Genomic DNA, 13,943 nt, shown 5'->3' on the forward strand with positions numbered 1-13,943 from the left:
TTTGAGGATGGCTAACAGTCATGTTTGCTGAAATGACTGAGTTTTTGGAAGATTTTTCTTTCTGCCTGGCAAACCAGCTGGTGCCATTTTCCCGCCCTATGTGTTTCTGCAGGGAGGAGTGTTTTACTGGAAACTCGGTGCTGTGGGCGAACAGCACGCCTTCAAACGTGGACAGTTACTGCACCTTGCCTGTTCAGCAACCCTTGCATTAAAAAACCTGGTTCTCAAAAAAAAATTTTCTCAGAAAAAATTGAGATTGAGACCCTCTGCACCCTTTCTCGTGAGCATCCCACAGGTGCTGGGGCTCTGGCGGCTGTTGGGGGGGCTCCTGCTTGCCTGTTGCCCTCTGCTGATTCTCAGTGCTTGGTACCGTTTGCCCTCAGCCCCGTCACGGAGGCTGTAGGGGAAAACACGAAGGATTTCAAACGGCAGGAGAGGGGAGAGCGCCGACCCGCCAGGGGTCCGCTCCCCGCTGTGGCGGCGGGAGGGGGGCGGCGCTGCGGTCGCCCTGACGAGGGGGCGGGGCCGCCCTGCCGGGCGCGGTGATTGGCCGGCGGCGGGTCAGGCGCCGGCGCGCGTGATGCTGGGCGGCCGGCGGAGGGAAGATGGCGGCGGTCGGCGGGTGGGCAGCGGTGTGCGAGAAGTTCCGCGCCGCCCGCACGCTCTCGTCCGTGGAATCGCGCAAGGACCCGGAGACCGAGCCCTACCGCTCCAAGTACAGCGCCCGGGCGCTGCTGCAGGAGGTCAAGCAGCTGCTGAGCGCTGCCGAGGATGGCGGCGAGGCGCGGCTGCTGGCCGTGCGGCGGGCCGTGCTGGAGTACGAGCTGGGCGTCAACCACACGGACACCGAGGAGCTGTCGGCCGGCGAGGAGCACCTGCAGCGCTGCACGCAGCTGCTGGAGCCCCACCGCCTCTCCCCTGACTGCGTCTCCCTCTACATACAGGCGCAGGTGGGCTGGGGGGGTGTGTGTGTCCTGTGTCTGTGGGCCGCGCTGTACAGTGGGCTGCAGGCAGGGTAAGGGGTGTTCGTGGGCTTCGGCCTACTGATGGGTATGGCTCTAGTGATAAACACCAGCAGTCCTGGCCTTTATTTCTTGCTCGAAGAAATAACTGGCAGGTGGCATCTGAGGAGAGATGCTGTTCTGCATTAAGCTTGCTGCTGGTGGCTCTAGGTGTGCAGAGCATCAGTTTATTTTCTTAATAGCAACTAGGTGTTGGCAAAACGGTGTACTCTTCAGGATAGAAGGCTGAGACAGAACTTTGTAAGAACTGAGCAAGAATAAATTCAATTGAAGACCTCGGTATGTCCAGAGCTTATTTGTGATTCCTTAACTGTCTTTTGTTGTCAAAGTAAAGTTGGAAGATGCTTTTATTTATGCAGTATCCTGAAAAAGTAAATCGTTCTCAGATGTTGTCACTTACTTGTTTGCTTTTCAGCCTTGCCAGTTATTTCTTAACCTATTTTATTTTATTCCAGATGAGTAAATAAAGTTTTGTAGGGCTAAAAATAATAATATTCACATTTTTATTCTGAAGAAAGTAATACTGTGAACAAAACTAGTTCTTGTCGTGTGAAGATTGACAAAAGGGTCTTTGCTCAACTGCTCTGTCATGGCAGCTGGTGTATACTTAAATATCTATCTCTAGACTTTAAATTAAATAGAATAGTTATTTGGAGGTCTCTGTCAAAAATGGCTGCTGTAATTAGAAAAGGCTCGGTAATACTTCCTTGTTCAGTGCTGCAAAACTGTCGAGGAATTGTGTATTCATGTGGAAGGGTGCTAGTTAAACAGTGACTTGTCTTATCCTGGTTAAATTAACTGAATTGAATTTGTGAGGTTACATCTGCTCGCCGTCCTTCAGTGTGACGGTTTGGGTACACCCTACACATCTATTACTCATAGGATTGGAGATTGCTTGAGCAGCCAAAGTAGGATAGCATCTTCCCAGGGTGTAGGAACTCCTACACATTCCTGGTGAGTTGTTGCTTTTGTGGCTGAAGGTCGGGGATTCCACTGTGCTTTTGAACTGGTGTGTTGGAAAGCAGTACTTCTTTCTATTGGACAGATGTTTGCATGGATTTTTCCTATTTTGGGGCTTTTAGCAAAAAGCAGGGTAAAGTTTCTGTGTCATGCATGTGAAGTGCTGTGGTCCAACAGTAAATAGGTCTACTGTTGCCTGGAGCACTGTCATCAAGTATGCAGCTGAGGGCAGGATGGTAAACGGGCATGCCCTCAGCTTGCAGTCCCCAGGGCTGTAAAAGATTTGAGTATTTAATTAAAAAACTCTTCTGATGTAAAAGCAGTAATTGTCAACGGTGGCTATACCTCTCCAGGTTCTGGGATATGTAGGATATGTTGTCATGGCACTGACTTCTGCTTTGAAATACGGAGCATTCCTTTTTCCTGCAGGGCCTGTTCCTGTAGCCCTAATTCAGAGCTTCTACATAGGATGTGTATCACAGTTTCTGTGTAAGTAAATTTAGTCCGTCCCACTGCTCAGCCATGGACAAAGTATTTCTGTTCATAAGCATCATGCTGCGTGGTGCTTGCTTATAAAAGTAATAGAACAAATGGAATTGAAAGGGACACAGGGCTGGCACACAGCTACAGATTCTAACTCTTTTGAAGGTGGTTTGTTTTTTTAGCCCTGTCAGGTTTTTTTGTAACAACACTGCCTAGGAATTAAATTAGCACATGAGACATGGAATGTTATTAATGCCTTCATCTTATTAATAAAATTAGAAGTGCTTTTTTAAAAGGTGGATTCACAGGTGCAGTAATGTTACTATGTACGTTGCTGTAATTTTAATTTGAAGGCAGTAATCTGTAGCTTTTGCATCTTAACAGCTCTTTTAATCTCTCTTTGTTATTGAAAATACACAAGCATTCATTCTGAGCGTATCTTTCCCCTGTTAAATTTTTCTACAGTCATGATGACAAATCTCTAATTCCTTGGCTCTTTTTAAATGATATTTATATATAACATCAGAGTTGCAAGAATCAGATGAAGAATACACTGTGTGGAAAAAGCTCATTATTTGAACACACCAATCCTTATTTAGCACACTAAATACAGAAAGTTATATTGTACAAGGTGACTTGTATGTATTTGCAGCTGTGTGAGATCCTTCCCTTTTGAGCAACTGCCAATAAAACGGGTGAGCACAACTTTTGCTTTTTGAAGTCCTTTGTATTAGAACGTGTCTGTATAAGAATGAAGACTGATAAATTGTTTGAAGAAAATGTGTGGTCTAAATGGGACATAATGGGAAAATAACTAACTTAGTTTTTCTTTTACCTTCAGAACAATCTAGGTATCCTGTGGTCTGAAAGGGATGAAATTAAAACTGCACAAACTTACTTGGAATCTGCGGAAGCCTTGTATAATCAATACATGAAAGAGGTACTGTGTTTATTAAAATTGTGACAGGTCTTAATTTCACTTAATACTTACAGGTTTAGTAATCTTTGACACCCCCCCCCCCCCCCCAGTGATGGAACTTGAGTTTCTGCAGTTTATACTGGTTGCTATGATACTTTTCAAAAGTGATGTGATTTGTACTGTTAGCATAGGAAGAGGCAAGCTAGAGGGTCACTTGCTAATTTCAAAATGGATTTATTCAGGAAAATAATTTTGCTCAAAAATAATGGTCCTTTCTGAAAGCTCTTTGATTTGATAGTTCAAAATTGGAGCTAGGTAGGATTTGGCTTTTAATTGAGACTATTCTTAATCTTACATTGGAAATTCTGTAAAACGTCAATCCATTGCATTCAGTGGGAAAAGGAAACAAAACTAATATTTGCATGGTTTGCTCTGATTGTGCACAGTGTTGCATAGAGGCAAGTAGTTTAGGTCTGTATCCAAAAGGACAGTCTTATAAACAGCTAAACCTCATGCATATTAAATAACCTTTTGAGTTGTGGATTGTGCTGTGTATTGACTAAGGCTCCTCTGTGCTATTTTTAAGCTTTTTGCAAATTTGTTCCTACACTGACTTGCATCAGGGGCAGTTCCTGAGTGAGCTGAAAACATTTGTGACCTTAAAGGAGCAGTATCTGTGTCTTCCGATAACTGTAAAGGTTGGACAGAACTTAGTTTAATGAAATTGCATTTCAGGTTTTATGTGAACTTGGATTATTCTCATGGGAACTTTAGAATGGGTTAGTCTTGGCTGGTTGGTTACTGCCATATTCCCACCTTTGTCGCCACACTGGCTATCCTACAGCAACAGGAGAGAGAAAAGACAGAACCAGAAAAAAAACCCACTTCTGCTTTTGCTTGTCTGTTTGTTTCCTGCCCTCTGGATCAGTTAGGCTAACTAGAGGTACCACATCTCTCTACAGACCCTCTCTAATTGATTCCTGATGTTCAACTTGGATGTTTATACCCAACCAGATACGATACTCTTAGCTTCCATATCACCTCTGAAGGATTCTGGCACTTGAGCTGGTACTGCCATCTATTTCAGTGGATTAAACACTGCAGCTGAATACTTCCACATTTTCACTGTGGACTTTTCTGCAACGGTTTATTTTTGTTAGTAGTGGCTAGTGAATATTCTTCCTGGGGCTTTGTTTCCTGACTGGGGTATACATATGTGACTGTCAGTAAGCCACATCAGGTCACTTTGTCACTTTCTTTTTTTCCTCGGTGTTTTTTTATTTGCCACTTTATATTTCAGGGCATTATATAGTCAAACATAGCTATGCCTAAAGACATTTTTTGAGAAGGAACTACAACAAAAGAGCTTTTGTGGTAACTTCACTGGACTTCTGCCATGTTTCTCTGAAAATACTGAACTGTATTTGACATAATCTGCAAAGAAGCAACAAAAAATCCCCCCAAAACACAGGGCATGGGGGGGAGCTTGTTAGGCTGCTTTATGGTTTATGAAAAGGACTTGAGTTCCCTGCAGTGGTGTTTGATCTTTAGGATTTGTACAACCATGTCAACATTCATAATTCACGGATTCTAAAAATCTGAATGTACTTTTCTTAACATGCCTCGTGTTTAGGCTATCAGAAAGCCGAAAGCCTTCCTGTCAGATCATCTTTGGTAAACTGTTGATGGAAGTGTTTTCCTGAACTGGTGGATTTAGTTTTTTACTAACTGGGTCTAGTTAACTTACAAATTGAGTGGGGTTATCTTTCCCCCGCCCCCCCAGCCCCAGCCTCCACGAGCAACTACAGCAAAACCAAGGCAATTGCAAGAATAAAATTATTTTGGTAGAGTTAAAAAATCCTTTTGCTTTCTGCTCCTGAATGCTTTGAGCTTACATATATTTTCAAGTTTTTTTCCAAAAAACAATTATCTATTTTAACAACATTTTGCTGTTAGGAAAGCTGATTGTTTAATGCACTACAATGAAAATCTGAGGGCGCTAAACTTCATGGGCAGGAGCCTGGGCTGATAAAGTCCACCTGTAAAGTTGCAGAGTTCTTCCAAAGGATAATTAAAGGCATAAGGCTTGACATTGGAGGATAAACATATAGACAGGGGAAGGAGGCAAGGGTCTTTCTTACTGTGTCATTTCAATTGCTTTCTTTGCAGGAACAGCTCTAGTCTTGCCAGAATATACTCCAAATCTTGTTAGGAGGTTTGAGTGCCTTTGTAAGGTTGTAAGCCTTTGTATCTAAAGAAAACAAGATAAATTCACATCTTATAAACCAATGAGGTATAAACAGAAAACCATAAAGAATAAAAGATCATGTAAAAAAAACCCTACACCTCTCTGGTAGGTTAAACACACTTTTATTTGTTTGTCATTGTCTCAAACCCATTTGTTCATCCTTGTAGGTGAATAAAACCTCTCCATTAAAAGCAAACAAATCCGTTCAGGATTTTTTAAAATGAGAAGCACAAACATAAGGATATGTTTTCTTCCCTATAAAACTGAATGCATTCTCTACCTTTGTTTCTATTCCTGCCTGAGTCCTTATCATCTTAAGAAAAGTGTTTCTCTGAACTGCTTTTTATTTGTTGCCTTAATTTCTCTTGTGCCAAGAAATAAGTGGGGTTAGGAGAGGGCTAGGAAAGTTGTGTGCTAAGCTAGGCCCTGTTGCCAGCAGACATGTTGAATATCCTTCAGGATGCGTTGTGTAATGAAAAAAAAAGACCCCTTTAGAAAGACACCTGCATTTGAAGCTTTTTAGAATTGGCATCTGAAGGTATTCACAACTACAAAGGTAATTAGATAAGCACAGACTAATAAAACTTTGCCATGAGCAATGTAAATCTGTTGGGCTTGCCAGTTATGCAGACTCTTAACTTTATCAACAGTTGTTTTAAGGCAAGGTTGGACACAGCAGTGCTGAAAGATGATAGTTGTCTGTATAACGATTCTGACAAAACCCATGGTTTAAAAACCAAAAAAGCATTTCTCATTGAAGTAGTTTACGTCATTAATAGCTTACATGTGGGTCGTACCTTGTATCAAGGTTTAGCAGCTTCATCCTCCAAAGACATTGCCTGTTGTCTCATATATTTGGGTAAATAGTCTTGCCAGCTTGTGAATAAAGAGAGTCATTTCACAGTGGTAAGTCTTGACAGTACGTCTGCTGAGCACTCTCTGCACATAATGTTCTTTGCAGTACTTCCTGCAGGGTGTTTTCTTGTTACTGATCAGTGCAGCTAGGCAAACGAATATTTCACACTTGAAGGTATGTGTGGTGTTAAATTGATGCATTAAAAGCCAGAAGGTTATTGTCCAAAATAAGACACCCAATTACAGTCCTGTAGACTAATTCAGATTCTGCAGGACTGTGGTTGCAGACAGCATGTGTTACTTTAAAGTATATAAGAAGTAGTCTTCTACAAGCTGAAAATCATGTAATTCTGTGTGGAATTGTGGCTTTCAACCTCTAGATCTCCGGAGGTCTGTGGAGTTGCTCCAGAGGTGTGATATTGAGATAGGTGTAGACATGTTATGTGAAGTTTTGTTGGATTTGGGATTGAAAAACGGTAAATCATCTGTAGCTACAAGAGGGAGCGCTAGAGTACAAAGTAAGAGAAATGTAGTTTGCTGAACCTATCCTGTACTTTTGCAGGATGGAAATCCTCCCCTGGATCCCAGTGAACATTTCATGGCAGAAGAAGAAAAACTCACAGACCAAGAAAGATCCAAAAGGTAGACGTGTAGCAGCATACACAAATTATTATTTGTGTTTTGGTTTTTTGTTTTGGGTTTTTTTGTGTTTGTTTGTTTGTTTTTTTTAATTTATGAAGGTGTATTCAGGGAGGGGAAAAAAAAAAAAGAGGAAATCTAAAGAGACTGTTGATTTTTCCAGATTTGAAAAAGCCTATACACATACTCTGTATTATCTGGCTCAAGTCTACCAACACTTGGAGATGATTGAGGAGGCTGCCCAGTATTGTCATACAACTCTTAAACGACAGCTTGAGTATTGTGGCTACTACCCAGTAGAATGGGCACTCAATGCTGCTACGTTGTCACAGTACTATCTATCCAAGGTAATATACCTCATATTTTTCTGCTGTAATTATAAATGTAACTGTCGAGTAAGACAATTATTTAAACAGCTGTTTGAGATGGGGCTCGTTTTGAATTTAAAATGTACTCCTGTAAAACCACGAGTTGTCTTCTGGTGTGAAACACCTGTTAGTTTTTTCTGAAGAGGACATAGTGGCTTTCCTGTGGTGGTGTAATGGCAGTAGGAAAAATGAGCAGGGGTGTAGACATAAGAAGAGCTGTATAGTTAATGAAGTGTCAGTAATGATGCAACATGTTAGTAAGTAAAACTTTAAGGTTCTAATCACTGAACTTTAGATTATTTCTTATATTGTTCTTTCACAAAAACATCTGAGGGCCAAGGTAATTACATGTTGCATTTCGTATAAATTATTGTCCTTTGTACCTTAGCATGTGCTTAAGACCGGTGCGAGTCTATGTGAATGTAGAAGTGGGTATGTAACATGGTAGCTGCTTGCTTCCACACATCTGTGTTGACTCTAAATAATCTACTGTGTTAGGAAATGCTTCAGCTTTATTTAGGAACGTGTATAGTCCAGACTATTCAGACGCTTTTTTCAGATGCTTAAAAGGCTTGTGCTGTACTTAAGCCAGTTAATGCTAATTTCAACAGTAACTTGTAATGTCTGTGTCTCTTTGATGCATTGATAGCACTAATCATTAAACAGTGGCTATTAAACTGCCACATAAGAGTAAAGGAACCTAGGTCTGACTCATAATGTTGACTTGTATGTGAAGCTCATTCTGACTAACACTCTGTGATACAATCTTTACCACGAGACATCACTTCCTTTACCGCAAGGAAGCGATAGTAGCATAGATCAGAACAGTGAAAATGTTCGCAAGGTATGTATCTAATATTAAAAGCAAGGCTTGCTATTGTGGCTGTTGTAGGGAGAAAATGTTTGGTTAGAAAATACTGTATTCAGTATTAGACGTGGGAAAATTGTCTTTTTTTCCCAGCGTCCAGGGGAATATGCTCCAGAGCCTCTCAATTCTATCATTTCCCTTGTCTTTGTATATCTTTACTACTAGAGGTGAGGGGCAGTGCTTAGGCTGCTTATACCACTGTTAAATGCTGCTCTTTGTTTCTCTCAGCAATGCTTTATGGAGTCCCGGCACTGTTTAGCAGCAGCCAGTGTCATCTTCAGCCAAGCTGGACAGGTGCCATCTGCTGAAGACAGTAAGTTCATGTAAAAGTTTTGAATAAAATGCTGTGAATTAAGCATGATTGAGACACAGTGTTAATACTGAAGTCTAGCAATACATACAAAACAATCCCAGTGTTAATTTTCTAAAGTCTTTGTAATTAACAATTATAAAGTGGAATACTTTATAATTTTATAAATTAATTTATAGTTATATTAAATTATATTAAAGTATATGGTATAATTTTATAATAATATTATACTATATACTTTATAAAGTAAAACTTTATAATACTTTATAAAGTAAAACAAAGTGGAATGTTTCTGAAGAGCTGCTGCTACTACAGCTGAAGACTGGCTATGAGTAAACCCTGTGAGAAAAACTCAAGTGCTTGTTGCTGGTGTTTCAGAAAGCATACCGGAACAAAAGTGAAATATAAACCAATATCCATTTCAGTAGCGGCAATATCTCTGTTCATCTACATGTGCTTAAAATGCAGCTTGCCTTTGCTTCTCGGTAATCAGAGGGCAATGATTCAGTGAACTCAATGAACCAAACCAGATGCTTCCTGGGGATAGTTTTAAAAGAGAGAGGGAAACTGCAGCTCTTAAAAACCCCAAATCCAGAAGGTACTTGTGTCGTCTTTTGTTGCTGGATGCTGCAGCCTCATCAATAGCTATTTTTGGAGTCATAGCTCTTCTTGTCGTTTTGGTGTTGATGCAAAGGAACAACTCTGTGATTCAGTGTGAAGATCAGTAAAAGAAACTTTTAGAGAACTGACCGCAGTTAAGGACCTGTGGTTACATGATAGCGTCAGTCCTCTGTTTTAGGCTTAGTCTTTACTTACCTACAGCAATATCTTTTTACATTCTGTGGCTTGGGCAAGTGGAAGCTTCAAATCAATAGAGCTTTAACTCATGGAGAGTGAGCAAGTACTCGGGTAGCCCCTGTGTGAGTTCATAACTCTGACTTCCAACAGTGAATATATTGGTTAACTTGTAATGGTTTGAGCTGTTTAGAATGCAAAATGTTTAATCCACTGATGTTGTTTCAGGTTAAAATATAACCTGAATAGATACAGCTGACTTTTTTAAATTGATGTGCAGTGACAGTACATTAGTTGCTTTTAGTATTTCTCTTAGCTCAAAAATATAGAACTCTATGCAGTTGCCTTTCAGTACTTTGAGGATGATGTCTAAAAGTTTTTTAGTTTCAGGGAAATAGGGCTGTCAAGAGAGTCAGGTTATGCTAATTTGTTAGACTGTTTTAAAACAGTATATTATGAAAGATTCAGTAGGTCTGAATCAGTGTTTATGGGCTTCCATAGGTACCTGACTGCACAGTTATCAGTATATGATACTTAAGCCAAAAAATGAGGTTATGTTTTCAGTAGGCGTGTAGAAACATACAGTCAGTTATGGTCTCAGATTCAGGTGCAAGACCAGAAGTGGTAGATGAGGCCTATTTTTAATGGTACTTTATAATTTCTTGTGCGATTTTTGGTCCAGTTGGCTAACTTCTATCTTGACTTCCTCCTACAACAAACAGGAGTAGTGATATTTGTGTTTGTTTCAATGGAGTAAACATTTATCCTATTTTCCCTTCCTTTTCACAGTACAGGGAGCTGGGCTGTGGACTTGAAGATCATTATGCAGAAAGTTCTAACTTACAGAAAGACTAATACACAGTCAGCATTGGCTGCTCTCAAGCACATTCATTTTATCCTGTTAATTGGAATATAAACACACACACAGATACTTAGTAAAGGTGCCTTTGCTTAGATTAGCAACAATTATTTCCTTAATAAGAACAACTTGATTGGCTGTAATGAAATACAATAAACACAGTGGATCTGAGTCTGAAATTGGCTTTTGATTTGGTGAACAGGAGTTCTAGTGTCCCCTCATTGTTCAGGTAACACACTGCTTTTTGCCTAGAGACTGGGAAATGAATTCCCTTTGAAATTCATTTGGTTTCTGAAAATACTGTCTTGAGACATCAGCAGTGCTGCTACTTATATGACAGTTGGGAAACTGGGGAGAAAAATACCAAATCTGCAGAGCTAACAAATACTTTGTTAGTACCAGGTGGTTGAACCAAAGGCAGTTTCCCCTACTTTTGTTCCCTTTTTGGTAACAAGTCTGGGGCCCGTTGCAATACAAAGGCCCTAATCATCCTCAGGAACGATTACTGGGCAGGCAGCCGAATCTCAAAAAACAAATTATCCCAATTTCTTTCTCTTGTTACCAGAGGCATGAAAACCTTTTCCAGTAAAACACCTTCACGATTGAAGGTCTTTTTAAACATACATTATGATCTATTTTTTGAAGAATTCATGCATGAGGAATCCATATTAATCTATATGGGTTTCTACCAGAATGACAGTTTACAGAATTATATAACTTAATGTGGAGAACATGTTTCTCTCTAACAATGAGGAAAAATTAATTACATGCAAATAGCTTACTCCTTGTGTGTAGCATTTGAAGTTCTTGCTGGAGTGCTCAAGTTCTCCAGAAGTTTTTATGTGCTTATGTCCATTCAATAGGTGAAACAGAGCAAGACCAACAGGACCTTCGACAGAGAAAAGCTGAAATTGCAAGATGCTGGATTAAGTATTGCCTGAATCTCCTGCAAAGCGCTCGGAAATTACTTGAGGTAACAGAATATCTGTTATGTAGCTGTCATTTGTTTAAAAACAAAGTCTGATTTGATATATGTAACAGGAATCAGTTCACAGTTGGTAGCAAGTGATAAGCAATCACCCAATGAATAATACAATAGACGCTCGCAATGTAGCAAGCATTTTGTAGTATGCTTTGACTTTAATGCAGCGCTTAGAAGTAAGCACAGATAGGAGATCATCTCTGTAGTGTGATTACTGTGCTACTTGTACAGCAACTTCACAGATTTCCCTTCTCTCTGCTGCGTTTTCTTGCAGCTTGATTTGGCAGATTACTTCTTATTTAATGGCTAGTAAGAGCGTCGTCTTAATATGCAGCAGTTTTGTGTGCTGGTGTTCTCATTCATTCAACCGTTCATTTCATTCCTTTAAGCATTTGCTGAAATGCTTTGCAGGGTCAGGGCCTTTGGGTTTTACATTTATTGTTTTAGCTATATTGTCACACAGGGTTGGGAGACTAAATTAGAATCTGTAAAAACCTAAGACTTAAGATAGACTGTAACGTACATAGTTATTTTGTGTGAATAGAAGGTCTTATATGCCAACGTATCTTCTCTTCTGTCTTGTTGCTAACTAGTTTGTATTTCAAATGATTCCGTCTTAAGTCTCTCTCCATAAGCCATGTGCACTTTTAATTAGTGTGCTTTGTCATTTCAGGATAACATAGGAGAGCTGGATCCAGACAGGCAATTGGAGCTTAAAGCCCAAAGGAAAAAGGAAGAGGATGAAAAAGAGAAGGGCAGGAAAAAAGCTGTCCTTTTTGGGACGAGTGATATCTGTGACTCTGTCTTAGCCATGGAAGAGAAAGTGAGCAGTGTGTATCCTTTAGATTTTCAAGAAGCCAGAGAAATATTCCTAGTTGGTCAGAACTATGTTCAGGAAGCAAAAGAGTTCTTTCAGGTTGATGGTTATGTTACTGACCATATTGAAATTGTTCAGGATCACAGTGCTTTGTTTAAGGTACTTGCTTTCTTTGAAGAAGACTATGAGAGGCGCTGCAAAATGCACAAGCGTAGAATAGACATGCTGGAGCCTATATATGCAGACTTGAATCCACAGTACTATCTGTTGATTAGTCGGCAGCTTCAGTTTGAACTAGCCGACACCTACTATGAGATGATGGATTTAAAGGTAGCTATTGGTAACAGGTTGGAGGAGCTAGACTCCCACACAATTAAAAAAATCAATTCTCTGGCTCAGTTAGCAATCAAATATTATGAACTCTTCTTAGATTCTTTGAGGAATCCAGATAAGGTGTTTCCTGAAGAGCTCGAGGAAGATGTTCTTCGCCCTGCAATGGTGGCTAAATTTCATATTGCACGACTATATGGTAAGCTTATTACTTCAGATAGCAAAAAGCAACTGGAAAACATGCAGACATCATTGGAATATTACACATTTCTGGTAGACTATTGTGAGAAGTATCCAGATGCTGTCCGTGCTGTTGAAACTGAACTAGAACTCAGTAAGGAGATGGTGGGTCTTCTTCCAACAAGAATGGAAAGGCTAAGAGCAAAACTATGTCCATTTATATAAATACTTACCTTGAAGGAAATGTGCACTATTAAAATGATATCTGTCAAAACCAGTGCTGTCAGACAGCTTCTGTACTGATGGATACAACGGAAGCGTCTACAGTTTGGCATTCCATCCAGAGCCTGCAGTAGTATGTGTGAAAAACTCAGAGCTGTCCTGTTCAGTAGCTCACCCACACTAATGGTATGAACTTTAAATGTAAAGTTAATGTCCAGCTAATGCTTTGTATTGTTTGTCCTGTATGTAAAGATAAACCTTTATTTCCTTACTTTTTTTCCTTTGGCATATGGTTTAGTTTCTAAATGTAGTGCTGTATGAAAATTCTTTCTTTTAAGAGAATCTGTTTCTTTAGGAAAATTTTTCTAAGAAGTCCGAGGCATGTTCTTCCAACTAGAATGCATCTTACCTCTTCTGACATTCATCCCCTGAAAACTTTATCCATATGAAGGGAACTTTGTATGTTATTTCCAGTATTTATTTTGTATGTTGCTCAGTATTTTCTTTTTTCCCCTGTTAATCAAAACCTAGTTGATAGAGGCTCAATAAATGGACTAGATTGGCTAAATGTTTTTTCAGAGTCCTTAGAATTATTTTTCCTTGTGTTTTAAGATATGATCTATGTTACAACTTTGGCCAAAATAAATAGTTGTGAAAGCGTTCCCATGTGCGTATCTTCAGTAAAAACATAAACAATTGAAGTCCCAGAACCAAGAGCAAGAAAGCAGGAAACTTTCGCTTGTGGTGGGAGGAGATACCGTGCTTTTAATATACTATAGAGAATTCACAGGTTAAGAGGTGCTGTGCTTCAAACAGTTGCCAAATACAGCTTAAATGCCTGGGATGCCATGGATGGCTTCTTACCCTGTGTTGGTCAGGGAGCCCGGGTGCTGTCTTAGCAGGAGCTGCAAGCGGGGAACTCCCTGAAGTTGCTGCAGATCCCAGTGCTGCTGAAGTGCTGTTCCAGATTTGCCTGTGTGCCATCAATTGCTGACTTCTCTATTGAAGTTGTCCTGATTGTCATTAAGGACCTGCTGATCTGGCAATGTTCCTGGCCTTGCACAATGTGTTACCTTTGTCTTGTTC

General features: G+C 40.1%; 1 protein-coding gene across 1 annotated transcript; it reads left to right on the plus strand.

Annotated features, from left to right (window-relative positions):
• The first annotated feature begins 564 nt into the window (after positions 1-564).
• On the plus strand, positions 565-13,519 carry LOC119153183 (kinesin family binding protein). The gene is made up of 7 exons (XM_037399219.1): positions 565-950; positions 3,307-3,405; positions 7,050-7,129; positions 7,290-7,473; positions 8,591-8,675; positions 11,190-11,299; positions 11,982-13,519. Exons 1-7 carry the CDS (start codon positions 606-608, stop codon positions 12,858-12,860), a joined length of 1,782 nt encoding a protein of 593 aa, XP_037255116.1. The 5' UTR covers positions 565-605; the 3' UTR covers positions 12,861-13,519.
• Positions 13,520-13,943: the final 424 nt, after the last annotated feature.

The sequence above is a fragment of the Falco rusticolus genome, chromosome 9 (assembly GCF_015220075.1).
Source record: "Falco rusticolus isolate bFalRus1 chromosome 9, bFalRus1.pri, whole genome shotgun sequence".
Classification (NCBI taxonomy): domain Eukaryota; kingdom Metazoa; phylum Chordata; class Aves; order Falconiformes; family Falconidae; genus Falco; species Falco rusticolus.

Coding starts and splice junctions, on each gene's coding strand:
- LOC119153183 (XM_037399219.1), top strand. CDS start 606: ATGGCGGCGGTCGGCGGGTGGGCAGCGGTGTGCGAGAAGTTCCGCGCC. Junction 951..3,306: donor CCCTCTACATACAGGCGCAG/GTGGGCTGGGGG, acceptor TTTTACCTTCAG/AACAATCTAGGTATCCTGTG. Junction 7,474..8,590: donor CACAGTACTATCTATCCAAG/GTAATATACCTC, acceptor TGTTTCTCTCAG/CAATGCTTTATGGAGTCCCG.